This window comes from Hirundo rustica, chromosome 1 (assembly GCF_015227805.2).
Source record: "Hirundo rustica isolate bHirRus1 chromosome 1, bHirRus1.pri.v3, whole genome shotgun sequence".
NCBI lineage: Eukaryota > Metazoa > Chordata > Aves > Passeriformes > Hirundinidae > Hirundo > Hirundo rustica.
Window position 1 is genome coordinate 47369809 of NC_053450.1, and position 21619 is coordinate 47391427.

Below are 21619 nucleotides of genomic sequence, written 5' to 3' on the forward strand. Positions count from 1 at the left end.
AACTTGATTTTTCCACCATAGCTCGTGAAATCACTCGGTCATGACAGGAAGAAGATGTGATCCTGGAGAGTTATCTGTCTTGGTATTTTTAAACTTCAAATTACTGGGTTCAGGAATATATTGCAGGCTTTTAAAGATGCCACAATTTCTTCCTAAGACTTGTAGCTTTCCAAGAAGCTAGATTCATTGACCATTACTGTTCTTAAACCCACAGCATTTGGCTTTATTGTCCTTTATAAGTCAGGTCCCTGTTCTTTGCTGTTCAATGTTGATTTCTAGACTGTTGTTTCGTTGGCATTTGAAAAGCAATATACATAACCTTGCAACCGTATTGTGCATGTCCCATGAAATCTGATTATCTCTAGAATTAACGTTTTCTCAAGCCCGGTGCTTTTTTTATCTTGCCTCTTTAAGGAGAATTCTTCTTCCCTCTAACTTAAATTGTCAGCATACCAGAAGCTGCGACGCTCCTTACTTCAGTAAGGATAACCACAGTGAACGCACTTTTGGCTCCCTAGAGAAAACTATTTAGTGTTACTTATCACTGTGCTTTGGCAATTGTAGCATCATCGCGCAGTCTGCAGCTGAAACTGCTAACGCGGCGCTGAAACAGACCCCGCTTCATCCGTCTTCCACTTGCGCTCGAAATGGTGCGTGAGCGTGATCTCCGATCGCTCCGTCTGTCCGCTGCTTTTCCTTCCCCTCGGTGCTGCGGTGCGGCGGGGCGCTCCGAGCGGCGGCGGGGAGCGCGGTGCGGTGCCGGTCCGGCGGGCGGGGGCCGCGGCCGCGGGGGCTCCGCGCTGGCCGCCGCCGCGCCGGGAAAGGCGTGACCCGCCCGCTCCGCACGGCGGGAGCGGCCGTGACGCCGCAGAGCCCGGAGCGGGGGGCGGGGGGAGCTTCCAAAAATAACCCAATGCGGCGGGGCTCCGTGCGGGGCGGCCCCGGAGGGCTGGGGAAGCCGCACACCCCGCGGGGCCGCCCCGGGAGCCGCGGCGGCGAAGCGCCGGGCAGCGCCCCTGCCTCGGCGGCGGGGCGGGGGCGCGGCAGGGGCGGGCGCGCTCGGTCCGTCAGGCCATTTTTAGCCGGGCTGGGAGCCGGCGTGGCCGCGCCGCCGCTTCGAGCCGGTTTCCTCCTCCTCCCGCGCCCGGCGGAGCCCGGCGGGAGCGGCGTTGAGCGGAGCCGCGCCCCGGCTGCGCGGGGCGGCCGCGACTCCCCCGCCCCGCCCCGCCCTGCGCCGCGCCGGGGCGGCCGCGGAGCCCGCGGCGTGTGGTGCAAGGTGAAGGGGCCGCCCGCGGCGTGTGCCGGCCCGGCAGGTGCCGCCGCCGCTGCTGCGACCGGCGCGGCTTCGCTCGGAACGGTGCTGCCCGAAATCGTCCCGCGGTACGTAGCGTTCGTGATGGGCTGGGGGCTGCTGCTTGTGGCTCTGCTTCCTTCCTGACATTGGGATGAGCCCTTCGGTGTCAAGCAGATGCGAGCGCGGATACTTTTTGCCAAATAGTTAAAACGTGCGAGGGCAACGGGGAATGTAACGTGGTTGCTTTAATCTGAGTATTTACTGGGGCGTTGGTGTCGGAGACAACCAGCACAACTTGAAACGTTTTCTGCAGTGACTTTGGCACAAGGTTAGTATGTGGTGTTTCAAAGCAGGATTTGTCTAGGACTATTTCTAGCAAATATCAGAACCTACATTCCTAAAGCAGTTTGATTTTAGTAGTTTTTGTGTCCTGAGTTATTTTATGTAGTTGTAGGAGGAGTTGAACTTAAGGTTCTTTTCATGCTGTTCTCTCTGCTAGATTTCCTGAATGAGTTTAAAATTCATCTCTAGTACTTGAACTGCCTGTACTGAAGCTGTTTGAAATTGCTAGAAAAAAATTATTTATTTAAAGAAATTAGCTTTTTCCCCTTTTTTAATTTGCTTCTTCACTACCCAGTGCTTAGGTAAAGTGTGTAGATGAGTATCTTGATTCTTAAGTTTCACTTTTGCCATCAAGGGTTATATGTAACAGTAAATTAAGAGCTCGTATTGCACGAGTGTAGAACGGATAGCAGTTGTAAGCTGGTTTCATTTGTAGTCTGTTTGTGGCTTTGATCTTTAGCCTTTGCAGATGTTGTCATTCTTTCTAGTTTGCTTTTGTCTTAAAAAGGAGACTTGTTTACAAGCAGGTGAAAAGCCTTAGATGATGAGATAAGTAATTCAGGAAAGGTTTCTTCACTTTTTTCGTCAAATGATTTGTATATTTCAGCTATGAAGAATTTGTCATAACAAATTAAGCTTGTTACTTCTACAGGAGCTTTTTAATGTCAAAATACAGTGGGTCGTTGTCCTTGAACTTAGTTATGTTTGCCATGGCATGATGTGCTATCTGTTATATGTACATCCTGTAAATAAAAAATGTGCACACAGTTCAACTGGTAAATTCCAATCTCTGGAAGTTCAGTGCACTGCCTTAGTTTACTTCAAATTTCCTGGAAACATTAATGAATGTCTGAAGGTTAGATGCCTCTGTGTGTGTTCTTGTGAGTGAATGCTTGCATGCTCTTTGGCATACAAATAGTTGTCTTTAATATATTTCTGATTTGTCTTCTGGGAGACAGGTGTGAGCACGGCTGTTATCACTTAAACCTACTTCCTACCTTACTGTATTGTGAATGAAGAAGATGCCTGTAGGCTATGTCTAGATGACTCCATAATTAGAAATTTTATTATCTGTTTCTTTGTGGGGGTGCAGGTGGGGAAAGCAGTAATGAGAATCTGCAGTGAAGGGAGAAATGCTGATAAAGGCACCCTGTGCAAAACTGCTAGAGAAGTCCTGGCATCCATCAGCAGTTCTTTTCTTCCACCTGGCAGTATCATCAGCTACATTAACCTCTATAAGGTCTTGGGAGCCTCTGGTGTGTGGGAGGGAGAGATGAAGAGGGGTGAGAGGCTCAAATAAAATCAGAGAAGCCTCAAAGAAAGAGGCTGATAAGATTTCTGAGTTAGGCCTAGTAAGGGCATCATCTTTTCTTTTTGTGTTTAGGAACAGGTGACAGCCCTATTTTTTAATTTTTATTTTTATTCCTTTCAATCACTGGAGCACAGAGGAATTAATGTTGTCCATTCTGTTCAGCTCTTGCTGAAAGTAGCAGAGATCGAGGGAAAACCCCAGTGTGTCAAGGCCTGTAGGCAATGCCCTGAATAACTGGAATGCTGTTCAGGTTGTAGGCTTGTGGAAAGGAGAGCACTGTTCAGATGGTTGATGATCGGACTGAACACAGCAAGAGCTTTTTGATGGTGAGAGAATTGAGGTGCCTACATCAAGAAAACCTTTGTTGGCTCTTAGTCAGTAACTGACTTGATCCTGTTTCTTCTCTTCTCCTCCAAATGAGTGGAAATGTACTAGAAATACCTAGAGCAGTTTGAATCTTGTTTAAAAGTAGCAAATTCGTTGGAAGGTTCTCTACGCTCAGATGGGCTCCCTGGTATTTTTCCCTTATGCAGAGGAGCATAGGATATAAAGTGTGGAATGTTGTATAGGCAGGATGTATAAGAGAACAAACTGACCGACAGGAAAGTAATTTTTTTTTTTTTCTCCTGCTAAATGTTGACAGTTCTGTTTATGCCTTGATAATTCTTGCTGTACTAATTTTTGGGTTCTCTATATGCACATGTCTTTCATCTGGGCTTAAACTCTATAGGGACGGTATCAAGGTTGGAGTAACTTAATAGTGAGATATTAGTGGATGGCATAGTGTTCTTCCTCTGAAAGTGTTTTGGGGTGGTTTTTTTTTTCCTACCAGTGTACTGCAGCCTTGCAGGTATAAAGCTAATTCCAGATCTGTGAAGACAATGTCCTTACCAGCAGAGGCAGGAGTTTAGCAAGTCCAAAGTATCTCAGAGTTAGAGAATGTAACTTCTTTTTTCTGAGATTTCCCTAGGACAGCCAAGATTCAATCGGTCACCAGAGCGGGAAGTGATCCTAAGCAGCAGGCCAGACAGAAGCTTTTTAAAATAAGAAATACTGAGTTTCCATTCAGGGGAAAGATAAGTAAATATTACTGCTGTTCTTTTATGAAGAGTATTATGTGTGTTGACAGAGTGCTTTTTTTGAAGCACTTGATAGGTTTTGAAGCAGTTGATAAAATCCTTGGTCAAGTGATGTATTTGGAAAGGCTTCTGGGTGAAAGATGGTTCTGGCTCACAGAAGGACGCTCAGATATTACTACAGGGTAAAAGGCAAGTGCTTCTGGCCTTTCTAGTACTGCAGGGTTCCAACTCGGGAGATTTTTTTTTTTTGGTGGGTTTGTGGGATTTTTGTTTTCTTTTTTGTTTGTTTTCTTCAAGATTGTCAAGACGACATATCACCAGCTACAAGGAAAGAGGCTGACTTTGAAGTGTACAGAGCCACATAGGGACAGGGGAACTCTTACTGACCTGTATCTCAAAGAGCTACCATGGAAGCTGGTCAGACAGCTTGTCTGAAGGCATTCCCTGCTCCTCACTGTGTAGCCCAGCTGGGAGCTCACTGCTAACCTGTTCCTGCACTTTCCACAGTGGGGTAATGCTTATTCAAAGCTTGCCCTGTAGATGTGTTTGTCGGCGGTTGTTGTTAAGCAGCCTTGTGTAAACTAACTTGGAATCCATTCATGGGCCCCTGGGGAAACACGGTGTAAAAACATACTGGTTTGAAATGAGACTCCTCCTTAATGTGCTTCTGCAGCTCCTGCTCTGAGTTTTACTTCTAAGGTCTTGTCTACCACTTGTTTGAGAACTTAATTTTTAATGTTGAGAGGATGGTCTTAGCTGAGGCTGCAGGGGGAAAAAGCCAAGCAGCAATCAAATTTAGTGGAATAGTTCTTGATAGAGTAAGCTTCTCAATATGAATTAAGAATTCTGTTTCCTATGAATGTATTTGCAAAATTAGGCTTGTCTCCATGCTGATGGAGACAAGCAGAAAAAGAAATGTATAAGATGGATTTTTTTTTAAAGTGTTTTCACTACTTAGTGCTATGAGAATATTGTTTGTTTTCCTCTCGTGCTTGGAAAACAAACTGGAGTGAGAAGGGTGCACAATTTTATTTTTCTGATGTCATTGTGATGTCATCATGGTATGTAAAACTGATCAGCTTGATTTCCATGTTCTGGCTTAATTTGTACCTGATGTGTTTTGGAAGAATGGTTGAACGGCAGAGTTTAAAACTTGTTTGCTCCCAGCCAGCCAGTGTATTGTCAGCTAAGGACTGGGAACATTTCAGGAAAAAAATGAAGCAGGAAAAACCAGGATATAAGGCTGAACCTCTGTGCATACCACCATACCTGGTAACTTTGTTCGCTGGGATTTTGCATGCAAGTGAAATTGACTGCAGTCACAGTCTGGCTAAGTGGTCTGGTTTTGTGTCTCAGCTGCATAAAACATCAGAACACCAAACTGGATAACTGTGGTCACACACATTTACTAATTCTCTGAAGATGTATTTTTCTTCTTGACATCCTTCTTGAAACTTAATTTATGAAAAATTACTATATAAGAAAATAAGGCTTCTTGTTCCATGTGAGTCTGATAAAAGCTATTTTCTGAGAGTAATAATTAAAAAAATAATTTCCATAAATATGAAAAATAAATTTTGTTTAGCCTATCCAGTACTGGATATTAACACATGCTTTTGGGGGAGACAAAATATTTAACTCTTTATTATGCATGTATTTTGTGTGAAGCTGTTTTAAAGCAGTGTTTCTGGGCAGTGTAAGTAACTTAAGGCTTTGTGTCACTTAACAGTTGTTCAGTCATCTTAAATTTGTCATGTGGTGGGATTTTAGTATATTTTAGTTTTATTGGCTTCCTTAAATATCAGTGATACCAGATCTCTTGCCTTATTGGCTAGTAAGCTGTCCATGTGTAGCCTCTCCTTGAATAAAGGAGATTGGCTGAATCTAAACTTACTTTTTTGCTCTTCTTCTTGTAGTAGTTGTAGTTTTTGTGGTTAGCTTATTTTTGTCTCTTCTGCTTCCCTGAAATCCAGGGGTCTTCTAGCTATGAAGAATGGGTTCTTTCCATTTAGGCAATATTAGTGCTTATGGGAGGGTGTGTTGTCCGTTATGATTTTTGGTTTTTAACACAAACTTCTGGTCACAGTCATGGTATTTCAACCAGAACTGCTTTTTGCACTTTATTTTTTATTCTGACTTATTAGAGCTGATACCATTTTTATAATCAAGGTAAGCAGTTGTGGAATTTGACCTCTTGTCTGTTTTTTTAATCTTTTGACCGAATGTGTCAAAAGGCTTGCTGACCTCCCTCTCCCCACCTCCTAGAAAGCCAGTGACTTTAAAAGCTTAATTTGTTTTAATATTAGTATTCAGGAGTGTGTTATCTCTGCTTGCTCTGCTGCCCAGTGATGAAGTGCCTTAGTATAATGCTAGCTGCTGAGTCACTGACGATATCACTAGAATTGGTAAATGGACTGTGTTCAGAAAGTATTTGCACCCTGAGAGTAAATCACTGGTGTTGTAGTTTTCCTTGAAGATACAGTCCGTGCCTGTTCATAAAGGAATGTTAGTAAACTCTTTCTCTATATTGCTTGTATTGCTCTTAATGTCACTCTCCTTGAAATGCAGCAATAATACACTTTAATAATAAATGCTTTCAGTGTTATGTACAAATGGGAAATACAGGCCTCTGCTATCCAGGTTGGTTGATTAGGACACACAAAACAAATTATGCTCCATTTATAGTGAACTGAATGTTGCTGAACAGAAATGGTAAGGTAGAGCCTCTCTTAGAAACAGAGTGTATCCATTTGTTGAGAACATCCTGATGAGTCCAGTGTAAAGAGCATGTCTGGCTTTCTAAGCATAGCCCTCATCTAAATATTTTGTCTTTGGGGGTGACACCTGTGATGTGCTTACTTAGCTTGCATAGCTTCACATTAAGCCATTTCTAAGGTAAGTGTGGACTCAGTGTTTTTGAATAGGGACGTTTTCCTCCTCTCATGCTTGTCAGGGCTACATTATTAATGTTAAAATGTGGACATCAATGCAATAACTCTTGGATCCATAGGTACGCTAGGAGGCTTTGAGAATGGCTTTAAAGCATGCCTATTTGTAGAGATGCTTTTTAACATAGCAGTAGGTTGCAAACTTTTTCCTCTGCTTCAGGGAGTTTTGTGTTGCCAAAGCTATGCTGTCCACAACAAAATCTTGTTCAAATATGTTTGACCTTTAAATGGGAATACAGCTTCTTGTTAATCTTGAAATATAACACTGTCACTATTGCACATCCCTTTTTTGAGTCAAGAACTATGGTGGGAGAAAAGGTAGAGAGAACAAAACTACTCTCACCTTGTCTGGAAATATTCAGTGTAATTGGTCAGAGTATCAATCTCCAGGCATCTGCAGGAACTTGGTGGGTTTGATCTGGTAGACATAAACTAAAGGAACACCCATAGACAAGGCTTTTATCATTGTGGTGAGGAAAAATCTTGAGTTGTCAAGATAATAGTATATCTCCTCTAGGTAATGTGATAATCCATGTATGTCAGTAATTCATATCTTTCTGGAAATGCCAAGATTATTAATTGTGGATGTATCCTGTGCTATGCATCCAAATTGGATTGTGTGTTGTTCCAGTGAAACCCCTTGCTGCAAGGTCAGACAAATCAAATTGAGGTTAAAATGAGCTGACTGAGTCTTTCAGGCAGCTGGAAACCTTAGACAGCAGGCATCTGTGCCTGTGGATAGCAGAAATCTAGTTTTGTCTGACCTGTATCTCTTCCACCTCTGAAGTGACTTTTTTGGGCTAAGGCCTAAACCCTAATTTCACAGAAGAACAAAATGGAAATTGTTGAGGTTGGAAGGGACCTCTGGAGGTCCTCTGGTCCACCCCTGCTGCTCAGTCAAGGCCACCTGGAGCTGGTTCCTCAGGATCATGTTCAGATGGCTTTTGAATATCTCCAGGGATTAAAGCTCTAGAACTTCTGTGGGCAGCCTATGTCAATTCTCTGTCATCACCACAGTGAAAAAATGTTTCTTGACAATCAGAGTGGATTTCCTGCCTTTCACCTTGTGCCCATTCCCTTCTGTCCTGCCACTGGGCACTACTGAGAAGAGCCAGGCTCCAGCTGTCTTTGCATCCTCCCTTCAGATATTTATACAGGTGAGATTTGCCCTGAGCCCTCTCTTCTCTAGTTCAAACAGTGCTAAGACATACAAATACTTAAGGGGCAGCCAGTGCAGTAGTGTTAGAAAATTTCAAGGAACCATGAGTCCAAGATCAGCTGATAATATATGGTCAGTGCTTTTTCTACTACTGTCTTTGCTCACACGTGCAATTTATTGAATCTAAAAAATGATGTGTCATTCTAGACTGTCAGATTCTGTTTCAGCTCGGGAGAACTTAGAACTTTCATCAAATCTACAAGTTCCCTTCTAGCAGCCAGTGAGTTTTATTGGAGAAGTTTGTAGAAGAGCTTCTTAGAAGTTTAATCTGGGATCTGTTCTTCCTCTGAACTGTAGATGCTGCTGGATTGCATATAGGGGAGTAGAAAATAGAAAACTTAACAGTAAATAGCTTTGCCGCAATGTTCTTGAAAAAGATTTTTAAAAACCCAAACAAACAACAATAAAATGTCCCTATCACATAAGGTCAAAAGTATCTGAGATCATTCATTAGGAGAAAAGATCTGTTCCGCTAATTGAGAACACTGTGATTGTCTAGTTCTGCACTGAATTTCCGTACTCCAGAGCATATTTATCTGTCTGCTCTAACTGCTGGACAAATGTCTGCATGACATACTCTAATTTCAGGAAATGTCTTATCAACCTACCCAGGGCCTGGCTGAAGTCTGCTGGCTGTTGCCTGCTTAGGAGTGAGGACCAAAACAGTGTCTCAGAGGAAAATCATCCCTAAGAAGGGGCAATCTTCTTAATGCTCCATGTCCTTCTAAAATCTGAAGTAGAAATGAGATTTTTGCATCTGTCTCAGTCTTTGAAGTATGATTCTTTAATATCGGAAACACGGGAAGAATATGTTCTGGGCTATAGCAGAAACAGCAAAGAAGGCTTTCCAAGGTGGATTTTATTTGGAGATCAGAACTCCAGCACTGCATTGTAAAACTCACTGTTGATTCCTGGCCTACGTAACATTTTTCACTTCAATTTGGTTAGCGTCCAAAATGAAACAAAAACTAGCAAGTGAGACATCTGAGTTTTTCAGAAATGCAGAACAACCGTACAAGCATGCATGTTTGTTTTGGAATTTCTTTTTTTAAAAAAATCAGTTAGACTTTATGAATAATGAATAATTAGCAAGATTCTCAATGCAGAGCTTGTAGAACAGACCACCAGCTTCAGAAGTGGTTGGTTTTTTTTTTTTTTTTTTAAATAGGAAGCTGTTTTCACTCTGAATCAACAACTGAGTCCACCAGCACTAGTAAGCCAGTAAGAGCCAACAAAAACATGGCAAAAACATGATATTTGCTTCAAAAGGGAAAACATTACATGCATTTGCCATAATCCAGTTGGGAAGAAGGGTGGGGGGAGATTATAAAGGGGTTGATCAAAGTAATCAGTGGTGTATACAGAAGAATACTTCAGGGAAGTATTTAGATCAAAACTGCTTTAAGATCTATTTTAAAAACAGTGTTTAAGAGTAAAAAGAAAATGTTTCCTGTATGCATTCTTAAGAACCCTTACATCTCAAAATCTGATCTCTCTGTGTGACTAGCAAACTTCAAAGATGTCCAGTTCCTCAAAGGGAGAAGAGAAAATATTGTCCCTACCGGATCTGAAAGCATGCAGCAGCATGCTGTTCTGGTTCTTTTGGCATCAGTAAAATAGATCAGCTTCAATGAGACCTTTAGGGTAAGGACAGTTGCTTGTGACATATGCCTCTGAGAACATAAATGCCTAATCTCACTGGGGCAGTGAAATATCCTTGGGGTGTGGTTTTTTTTCTCAGGTAATCTTGTAGCTCTGCAACTCAAAACGTGCTTCCCAAACATGTGCATCACTGCAGATGTCGTTGAGTCCCAGCTTGTTTTGGCATTAGTATTGGCAAGAGTGAATAGCAGCCATATTTAATTTCAGCATTACTCAGAATAGAAACAATACTTCACAGTAAATGGCAAAATCAGAAGGGTTTTTCTTTGAAGTCCTGATATTTGATCAGTATTATAGTACTGGAACACAAGTCGGGCCAGTCTGGAGACTGGCAATTTCTGCAGCTCTCAACCATAAGCAGACCTTGTGACATTTATCAGATTGCAGTTAAATTGTTTAAGTAAAATGTGAAAAACAAATACATTTGAGAGGAAGACAGAAGTGCCATTGAGTCTCACTTTGGAAACAAACCAGAAAGAGCTCTTTTAACTCTTGACTCTGCAGAAACACTTTGAAGAAAGCAGTTTCTCTGATAGAAAAGCTTAAATCCAAGGGTTTTGGCCAAAACCAGCCTTCTAATCTGCAATCAGCAATTAGTCTTTGCAGCTTGCTCATGTGCTCTTAGACAGGTTCCTGGCTGGGAACTGTGACATTCTCCACTGGTTAAAATTGCAGTGCTTCAGCTGCCTCTGAATAAACAGACTTTGACATAGCCAAATGTGGAAGCAGGAGAGGGGAAGGAAGGCAGCAAGGTCCATGTTGAGGAGGAAGTGTTAGTGTCTTAGGAGGGAAAGGTGGGAGGCAAACAGTCCTTGTCCCTAGCACGTGGCTAGTTCAGAAACTCTTATTCCTGGCAGTCTTGAATGATGAGTTTTTATATTAGACATGTACACTGGGAGAAGGGTGCTGCATGCTCTCAGCATCTCCAGTTTTTCCTCTTGGATAACAGTTCTCTTACAGTCCAAATGTCTGCCTGAGTTGTTGTGACCCTGCCAAAGTAAGAGTTCCTTCTGTGTGGACGGTATCTTGGCTCTTGCTTCTACTAGTGCTTCCACTGTATTTTTCTAGGTTTTATGATCATACCCTATCCTTTCCTTCATTAGCAGAATTTAATTATATTAATAAATCAAATATAGGGAAATACTACAACTTTGTGCTCTGAAGAATGAAATGTAGCTGTTCCAAATCAACCCTGCTAAGCTCGTCCTCTTGAGCTTCAATGTGAATGTTCGTAGTTGGCTAACAATGAACTCTTGTGTTCATCTGGGGAATGACTGAGGCAGTCGTATGACTTGTTCTACAAAGTCTTTGCTTTCCTCTATAGACTTCAGGTTGGGATGTAAGAGAACAGACTACCAGGACTTCAAGTTGGTATGTATGGGGTTTGGTTGTGTGTATGTAGGTCTTCCATCCTTTGTACAAAAAGAAAATGTGTTGGTGGTGTTTTCTGTATGTGGGTCTGAAAGCAAGCCAGCTGTTACGTTTGTCTTGCAAGTGTGTTTTCTCTTTTGAATATGATGATCTTAGTAAGATGTGGTACTCTGATGCTGTAGAGTCAGCTGACTGGACTTTGAAGATGAAGGCTGATGCTGTCTTGTGATACAGTAAATAACCCTTGCCTATCACCAGTGAGCTCAGCTTACCTCCTTGATTAAGTGATCGCATTTTGTTTTGCTTTTCAGTAGTTGCAGTAGCAGTAGTTCAAGTCACTTTCGCTTTCTCGCTGTACTGGGTTTAGATCTGACAGATCTCTGAAGCTAGGTAACTGACAGGCTTATGGCACAGAGAGAGGGAAAACCTGAGCAAGAGGCAATGGCTGAAGTAAAGCATGACCTACTTTGGATCAGTCCTCTGCTCCCTGGGATGAGCCAAGACTGTGATGAAGTTTACGGGAGCTAGTTTACTCCAGCAAATGAAGAGTTAGGATGCAAGACTTTAACATATGTTTACATAGCAGACATTTGTCACAAGTCCCTTGTGCTTGGTGGTGCTGGGGAGTAGTGAGTCAGCAAGAGGTTCTTTGTAGAAGGGCCTGTGTTTAAACAGATCAGAAGTCCAGAAGTTTTGTGCTTTTTTTACATGCTTTAGGAATCTAGGGATGTGTTCATGAAATTGATTGCATCTGTTTCGGAGCACTTTGTTGTTGCTTTAATGTGAGCTGTCACACTTGCAGTTTTTTGATGTGCCATAGGAGTATTCCTAAACCAGTCATTCCTTTATCTACTGCCTCAAATACCTGAGGCATACTTGCAAAGAAACATTCTGAAGCTAGAACTGCTCCTGTTTTTGAGGGGTGGAAGGTTAAGAGAAAAGCAGGATTGTACATATTCATATCATATACCAATGTGTGCTTAGTGGGAGTTAAATCCCATGAGTAGAGGTAAAAATCAAACCTTTACTAAAATTTGTTTTCTTTCTGGGGAAGCATCCTGCATTGAAGTTCAAGTATGGTTAAAACTATGAGAACGCTCAGAGTGAGTTCTCTTTGAGAGTAACTGGTTTCAGTTTCCACTTCAGTAGCAGCTTAAGCAGCAATTTGGTACTATTCCACGTAGCAGAAAGTCTTAACAGCACTTTTCATAGAAGTCTGTCCTGTAGAACTGGTGCTGCCGTGGCATGCTTTGAAGTTAGCTAGAAATATATATGGAACTGTTCTGTTTCTAAACAGATACACCTCGAGGAAAATAAACAGTCTTTACATTTCTTCCTTTGTTCAAAACACAGAGGCAGGCCTGCCTCTTTATGAAACTTTTTAGTTCTCGTTCTACATTAGCAAATTTACTCAGCACTAGTTCAAACTGGACATCACAAAGGACAGGCTTATGCAAGGAGGCACTAGCAATAGGAACTGTATTGTAATGGCAAAATTGCAGCTGTATGAGCTTGTTAGAGTAGACAAACTGCGTACATACCAAACTCTGCATTGAGCTTGTGGTTTCCTCTCTTTGCCTCAGATTTTTTCGTAGAGGTTTTCTTTTGGTATGAAAATCACAGAAGAAGGGACAGAGTTCTCACTTTGGATTCCCAGTGCTTTCTGTGACAGGTTTTCTGTAGTGTAATTCTGTGTTACAATGCAGTGTTTTGTAAGTTCTGTCTTTCGGGATAGTACATCCTGTTGGAGTAGCTGACCCTGGAAACTATCAGCTTCATATAAATAGATGTTGTGTAAAACAAATGGCAGGTTTGATTTGTTCTACTTTATTACAGAAAGCATCAGGAGATGTTCACATAAAAATGACAGTTCTACTATAGCACTGTTTTTATAATTCCTTGTTTATGTGTTAATTTCCAGCCAGGTGTTTGACTAGCCCCTACCTTCCTACTGAAAACTTGCACCTCATTTCTGTACTTTGTGGCAAATGTCGCATAAGAAATTACGTTTTTGGGAGGATGGAATTTCGGTGGCAGTTGGACAAAGCCATTCATTTTGAAAACCAGACCCTCCCTTCTGGGTCGTCAGAGGTGTTGGTGAGGCGGTGTCACAGGCAGCTCTCCCATGCTCAGCTTACTGCAGAGCAGGGTTGGTACGCAGTGTTCTGACATTCCAGCAGAGTCTGCCTTCAGATCCTCTCGTGGTTTCTCTGTGAAAGAGGAGGTACTTCCTTTCAGCACACCTCTGAAATCTGGGTGGTTTGGGCAGTCGTTCCTAACACTGAAGTTGAGTGCTTGAAAATAAAATTAAACTAAATCACACTGCAGCGTTGTGAAGTCTGTCCTTTTTCTCTCAGTCCAGGAGAAGTAGGATCTAAGGTATGCTGTCTTTTAATTTATTGTTCTAACATTGAGAGCATGTAGCATTGCATATTATTGAAGGCATTTGTTCTATGCCTTGCTTGCTCAATGTTGGGTTTAGTGTTTATTTGCAGCTGCAATAGCATGTTGCTGAGACGATCATTTATTAGCTGGGCATAGCGTGGTGTGATCCTTTCCTACCCTACAGAAGTGCCACTGTTGTTGCGCCTTAATTTAAATTAAAAGCATCCAGCACCAAACAAAGCAAGTATTTTGTGTATTGTACTAAGATGTCTTCAGGATGGACAGAGAGGCCTTGGCTACAGGCTGTGCTGATATAGTTCAAGACTTCAGCCTTTAAAAAAGAAAAAAGGGGATAAAAAAGAGAAAAAGGAGTGTTTGGGTGCTTGTTAGTGTTCTCCCACCTACCTAAGGAAGACTGAGGGTACAGAATGGAGTGGGGCTGGTGTTTGTTACACACAGATAAGCTTTTTGATATTTTGGAATAGATTTGAAGTGTCTGCTAGTAGTATACAGTGAAGTTAACTTTGAAACCATGCTCTCTTGTGACTATCAGGATTTCGGGTAACATGGAAAGGCAATAGGAGTATCTGCAAATAGTTTGTTACTTTCCTTTAACAAGAGGAAGAGATGTCCGATTGCCAAAATAACTCACTTATACTATTTAAACTCACAATGCGGTGTTCACAGCACCAAATGTTACAGTAGTGTTTACAGGAATGTTATAGGAAGCTGCTGGAAGCAGATTTCCATTCAATTAAACCAAAAGTGAAACTAGTTACCAGACTGTGGATATCAAACATATTCAGCTGGAGAAGTACATTTTTAAAAGTGGATTGTTGCACTGACCTAGATGCACTGACAGAGAACCATCAAGACTTCAGTGTGAGGTCATAGCTGTGTCTATAGCTCTAAGGATAATGATGGAGTGATTGTTTACTTCTGTGAGACAAAGGTAGATAGTTTCCATCAGAAATAGTAAATCTGAAGTTTGACGGCAATACCATTCTCGTTAGAGATGGAAGCAAGACTGATCTAAAGTGTCATTGTCTAAGGGTGTGAGCGCAAGCCCAGCTTTATTGATAGCTATTTGCTGTTGTGCAAAACAGCTCCTGACAAGGATAAGGTAGGAGAGGACTGGCCAGCTGCTCGTTGGGAACTCTGCTGGCCTCATGCTGGGTTCAGAAAGTGCCACTTTCTGCATAAAGCTCAGAGGAGGCTTACAATACTGCTGGTAGCACTGGCCTTGTGGGCACCAGTGACAGGATTGAATAGGTGGCAGCCACTCCATAGTTGGAAGATGAGGAGCTGAACCCAGTACGATTTGGCAGCTGTCTCTTTCTCAGCTCAGGCACCACCATGGAAGGGACAGAAATCACAGCTGTATAACATGCTGTGCCTTACTCAGGCTGTCAATAAAATGATTCTTCCAATAATTCCTCATGCTCAGACTGGATTTCCAGAATTGTGTGTACACAGGTATTTGCGTCATTTTGGTGTGACGTTTACTGCATTACATAAATATTTATGTCAGTTCATAAAATGATTTAGTATTCAGCTGATGCAGCTTCACAAAATCACATGATAGTTCACTGAAAAATGCTGGTCTCTCTGCATCCGGTTTAATAGACTGAAATGCTTCTCAACTTTTTTGTTTTATGCTCTTCTTCCTGCTTATTACATGAATCCTACATTTTATGTGTTAATAACAAATTTTAAAACTTGTCTGGAAGTTCCTTCGGTAATCTTGCAGATGCTTTTGTGTTGGGTCACTGAAGAAAGACACAGTGGGAAAGAAACAATTTTTACAAAAGGGGTAAAGCTGAAATGCCAACTCCAAAAATGGTAATGGAGTAGCCAGGTAGGTGGATTAATACACCTCAGAATCCTGGTCACTGGCCACATCTTTTGAATGAAAAATAAAGCATGGGAAAATTGTGCATAATGGCAATGTGCTGCTTACATTTTGGGAAAACCTATCACTCAGCTGGTCAATTACATTGTTCAATAAACTTATGCTCTGAAAGCAGCACCAATCTGCCTGCAGTGTTTCATGTTAAACTGGGAAGAGTGGGTGATTCTGAGAAAACAAAACATCCTCCCTTTACATTCAATTTACTGCAAGTAGGCTTTAGGAGGTGTACCTCATCACCTTGGCTTCTATTATTGACAAAATGGAGGTATTTCTTAAAGGCGCTTTGTTTTAAAATAAAAAAAAAAAACCTGCTTATTTCAAGCAAGGCTTTTCCCTCCTGTATTGTTGAGTACATCAGAGTTGTAACAGCTTTATCTCTCCCAGTATTGCTTCTCTATGGGCAAAATCAATCAAATAAGGGTAGTAGAACCATTTTTAAAATCCTTTTTCATTCTCGTGTTGATACTGTGAAACTTTTTTGTTGCTTAAGGATGTGGTGGCATTGCAGTGTTTCCTGACAACAGCCCTCAAGGAATGACCAGTGTAGAGGTGCCAGGCTGTAGAGATTGGTAGGGCAATCTTCTGGACTCTGTCTGAATGTGTCCATCCCATAAGCTCCATACTGTTGTCAAAAATGTTATAACTTTTCATCTCAAGCCCCCAAATGTTGATTAAGGTTGCTTTAAAACCAGTTTATTCAGTTATAAATGAACATCCCAACAGTTGCAAGCAACAAACTTAAGTGGGTTTTCTTTATTCCTTAGCTTCTGGCTAGCATTGTGTTGCTTGTGGAACAGATTAAAAGCTTTGGGGTTTTGTTACCTACTGGTGTATAATTGCTGCACTAGTAAGTGTCTGATGACCAGGAGGTCTGGGAGTAAAAGTGAACCTTACTGTAAAGCTGGAAGTTGATTTTACAAAAAGGGAATTTATTTGTAGTACACCTTCTGCGATCCTGAATAGCTCTACATTGTGATAGGACCAAGGAACCCTAAAGTCAAGAAAATGCTTTTTGGGAGCAGGCATGGTCTTAGGCCTGTATGTGTTGTTGCTTCATTAGTTACACAACTGTGACTAAAGGATGCGAAAAAGGTCCATCTGGGATTTTAGATTGTTTTGATTTTCCTTCAATTTGCTATAAGTTTCAGATAAAGATGTAAGTAGCTCAAATCACTTACTAAGGCAATAGAGCATAATGGTATCTAATTCAATCCTGAAAAAACAATATTATTGCAAATAGCGTTTTCATAACTGATTTTACTTTGCTGTTTAATGAAAAGTACCATTTTATTTTCAGTCCTCTATCCTCCCTGTATCAGGAGAGTAAAGCACTGATGCTGTTTCTGTAAGCGGGTGGTTCTGTAACTATTTGACAAATGCATTTAGCAGAAACTGCCCAATAACAGATCTTTGCAGTGGCATGTCTGATTTGTATGAAACATTGCAATAATTGGCTTCATTGGTACTGTCAGAGTGAACTTTAAATGAAAGTGACAGTAACTAGTCCAGACTTTTTTCATTTTGTTCAGAGTAAAACTATTAGACAGTAAGTGACTTACTGGTTTTTCTGCTTTTAATTAGCAACCCAATTTTATACTCTTTTAATTATCATTTAATTGGATTCCCCCCTTACACTCAGAGCCTGGCAGCCAAAACAGCTGATTTAGTATTTGGCACAACTGAGGGGGTAAAAATTTCTTCTATAAATCTTTCTCTAGAGGATATGTTTCCACCAGCATAGAAGCTCTTTTTTGGAAGTGACAAATCTCTTTTAATATCTCCTTACTAGCCTCTCTTGTGCCCAGTTCTGAATCCACTATTTGAGAAGTGGTTATAACTGAGAGGGCTGAAGCCTCCAAAGTAAAGCTTTAATGTAAACTGTAACCAGAGAGGACATATGAACAGTTCTTAAATTAGATTCAAAAAGGTAATGTTGGTATATGTGTAAGTTGTCCCTGTAACTGTTCCAAGAGATTAATTGTCGTGTCCTTGCATGTTCCTAGTGGAAGGGGAATTAGTGTTGTAAACTGACCTTTGAGAGTAAACTAGAGGACAAGGCAGGGTTGGGGATGCTTTTAAAAAGGGACTGGAAGGGAGAAAGGGAAAGACTAAATCCTTTAGGGACTGAAGGAGAGGTAGCACACTGAAGCCTTGCTGGGCTGGGAGAAGTGGCCATTTCTGAGCTTTCAGTCACAGCCCTCTCCCCTCTGCTGGCAGACAGAAGAGGCAGGGAAGCACCAGGAAAAAAAAAAAAAATTAGGAAGGACATGTTGCTTTCCCATTACTAGTACTGAACTCAAAACATGGGTAACATCATCTGCTCTGGAGCCCATTGTATGTGTTGGGCTTAAAAAAGGTCCACCGTCTGGTGGCTGGGCTTCTCTTTTTGTTAATTTCTGGCTCCTTGGTGAACTGTTTGGGGAGTTCAGAGGGAGGGCTGTTTATATTAAGTCAGTTACTAGAGAAATCTCTTTTTTTAACCTCCTTCTGTAATCTTCAGGGTTAAATGCTTTCAGCTCATAGTTCAGTTGCAGTTATTTGTAGCTGGCATTCACATTTGCTCTGTAATTCAATTTAGATGATGCTGCTTGGCCTAAATTGGAGCAGACTAGTAGAAGGAGCTTGGTGAGTGTAGAAACTGATCACTGACTCCATAGTTAAGGTCATCCAAGCAGAGGTATAAATATTTCCCCTCAGTTTTAAGGTATAGTTATCTGGCTTGAATTCACTTATGGAATTGTGGTCGATACTGTCAGAGCTTACGTGTCAGATTTTTCAGCTACTAAAAATGCTGACTAACAACCTGATCGTCATCACACAAGTCCTGTAATATTCTCAGTAATCCATGTGGTTTCAGTTCCAGCTGTTTGCTAGTTATTTATTCATTAGAGTCTATTTTCTGAATAGCTTCCAGCTACACATTCTTCAGAGAGATGAGATTTTATTCATACATGTATCTACTTATAGGTGAGGAATTTGAAACTGGAGCATGAGCAGGAGAAAAACAAGATCTTGTCAGAAGCATTAGAGACACTCGCTACCGAACACCATGAACTAGAGCAGTCTCTGGTTAAGGGATCTCCGCCTCTCAGCATCCTCAGTGAGGAGCAGTTCTATGATGCTGTTTCAGGTAAGTGGTGATGTCCAGAATGTGAGCGTGTAGACGGCATGTGCGTAGTGAATGCCTTGGGGGCGGATGGGGTGGGAGAAGAAGGTGGGAGCAGTCTCACTTCAAGTGAAATCTCTGCCTTTCTAACATGGACCTAATTTTAGGAGTATGCTTGATGTGTTTTATGAGCAAGGCTCTAAATATTTGCCAGAGCTCACCTGCAGACTTGTATTGCTTCACCTTAGCGTGACCAAAAGTTAGAAAACCACAGGACGGAAATTAAAGGTCTGATTGCTTGGGAGTCTACGCTCTTGTTTTAAATAGCAAAACATAAGGCTCCTGTTTTGGGAGAGGTTACTGTATCTTGTAGCCTTCTGACTTGCTTTGTCCGTGGTGGTGTGTGCTTTTTCCTTTGTTCTGTTTTAAAGATCAGATCATAAAAATCCCTAGTTTTGAGGGATAATGATGTTAAGAAGGGCTTGTTCTGTTTCAGTTTTGTGTGCCTGAAGTGTTAAACGTGAAAGAAAAAGATGAATTAAAATCCTGCATGCATTTATTAAATAACTTTTCTTTCCCTATCTGGTCTTCAGTTTAGTATCTTTCATAGTTTCATATACAGAACATGCCAGTAGTGATTTTGGAAGATTCTGAACTGCCTGAAATCATTACAACATGCATTTTTATGGGGAGGCTGTACATAGTGCAGCTCACTAGCAGCTCAGACAGGGTGATCTGGCAGTACACACCTGTCTACAACTATGAAGGATCTGGAGAAGCTTTAGGGTGAACATAATCTAACCATAGCAGACAATCGGGTTGTGATGGCAAACTTCACTAGCAAGTATGGGGTTACTTTTTCTGTGAACTGAACTGTCTGATGCTTCTGACAGATGAGAAAAGCAGTGTTCCCAGACTCCTTGATAGGTGTTCTGCAGTGAGAAACTTAAGCCTTGAAAAAACGGGCAAAGCAAGTCTATGCACAGGAACATGGTGAATCAACTTTATGGAGCAGACATTGCTGTTTGGCACAGCAGCAAATTTATCAAGCCTTCAAGTCAAAAAGACTGAGGAACACTAAAACTGGTTCTTCCTCTGGAACCAAAGGAAGAATTCTGCTGAAATGCCTCAGGCTCTTTTGATTGTCAGCTAAGCAGAGAATAGTTCTTTATCTGATGCTGTTGGAATGCAGTCTCTCCAGCAGGGCTTGCTTTGTGTGTATGAGAGAATATTAAGCTTTAAAGAGCTGCTAGTTGATACATCTCCTAACTGACCCAATCTCTAAACACTGTTGAATGAAAGTGTCCAAAGCCACCTCTCCTGTTGTCAGAGGTGGTAGTTTTGTCCTTGTAAGCTACAAACAAATCCTATCAAGTGGATTTGTAAAACTGTGAAACTTGTTGAGTGCATATGTATACAAACATACTTTAAAAAACCCCAAATGTGATTTCTTTCTTCTTGGGGAGAAGTTACTTGACATAATTCATCTTAATGGATTTTAAATAATTTTCTGGGACAGACTTACTTTCTTGGCTGTCCATCAATTTAATCAGATTGGTGTTAGATTCCCTTCTCTAGTTTGCTCACATTTAGTACTTTGCAGAGACCTGAAGGGGGCGGCAATGGGGAGGTGGCTAGAAAAATGGAAATATGATGTATTTTCCTGACTGCTGAATAAATGTTAATACTTTCGTTTCAAGCATAAAAGGAATTAGGGTTTTTTTGGTATGGTTCGAGGAGAGGATTTTTGTTTGTTTGTTTCTGGAAATATAAATTGCTGCAGCTGTCTGCAAAGCTTTTGCTTAACCTGACTTGCAAACTAATAGCGTTAAATTATACTGACTTTGGACAAATAGTCATATTCATGAATTATCTTTCTGGGTTGTATAGGAGATTAAGCAAACACCAATGTATTTTAACAGGGTAGTATAACAAGATATAATGTCTGTTAGTGGGAAAATGCCACTACTAAGAGTGTTTTTTCTATCAGGATGCCATCTTTTTCGCTTGCAGTTCTAGGAATTTTTAAATCCCTGCTGTAGGAGTGAGTTTAGAAGTGAGAGCATTGCATAAGTAGGCTTGCACTTTGTGCTGAAGAATTGTTCGTTTTGACTTGACAGGTTAAAAGAAGATGCCACTGCTGCTTTTTGATTTGTTTTGGGAGTTTTTTGGTTTTGTGGTTTTTTTAAGATTTTTGTATGTATAAAAGGCATTTTTTGTTTACTCTCAACAGAAGTATCACTAATGAGACAATTCAGAGCAATTTTCAAGCAGGTTTTTTGAGGAAGAGGTGTCTCAAAAACGATGTATTCACTGCAGCAGCTACTTGTCCACATTTGCCATGCTCTGGTTCACATTGTAGAACAATCCAATTGCTCCTGAATGAAGCTGAATCGGAAGATACAGTCCTGTTCCTATTGGACACTCAGTCCATGGCAGCAGAGTAAGAGCAGATCTGAAGAGAGCAGCACAAGAAACGTATCTGTTTCGATTGTCAAATCTTCAGCACCATCTGTTCCTCTTGCAAGTCTGCTCCAGCCTGAGCCATGCTACCTGCTAGTGTTGGCATAGACTGAATTGTTCACTGTTGAAGTCTGTGGTGTGTGGTTCTGTTTGTAGCAATTGTGGCCAGAGTTACAGAAATACCCTCTTCCTTTTCCAAAACTGGAGTGAGGAAAATGTTTGCAACGTGGTAAGATTACTTACTGAAGTTGGAGTTTATTTTCTGGAGTCTCCTCTCTTTTTATCTTTAAGTGATATGCTGTTGTCAGTACTTTTTGACTGTTGCAGTAATTCCTAAATCTCTGCAATGAGAGAGAAATTAAAGGAAGAGCCTACAGAAAACAGAAGCTATTTGTCTTACTAAAGCATGGTATCCAGTGTTGAGAGGGGCAAAGTTAAGGGTGTTATTAATCTGAACTCTGATAGCCGTAGGTCAGTTGACAGCGCTTCCCGGTGCGCTGATCCACTCATCGTGGGAGTGGTGGAA

At 41.3% G+C, this 21619-nt stretch overlaps 1 protein-coding gene across 5 annotated transcripts in view; it reads left to right on the forward strand.

Annotated features, from left to right (window-relative positions):
* The window catches only part of OSBPL1A (oxysterol binding protein like 1A), a 77084-nt gene that overhangs the window by 28919 nt on the left and 26546 nt on the right, over positions 1 to 21619 (forward strand). For 3 of the 5 annotated variants that reach the window (XM_040061617.1, XM_040061628.2, XM_040061639.2), the window contains one exon: positions 18492 to 18654. In XM_040061617.1, the coding sequence (XP_039917551.1) occupies positions 18492 to 18654 (163 nt within the window). Of the gene's footprint in view, positions 1 to 1294; positions 1381 to 18491; positions 18655 to 21619 lie in introns of those variants that run through there. The other 2 variants (XM_040061647.1, XM_058420260.1) reach the window with 2 other exon arrangements.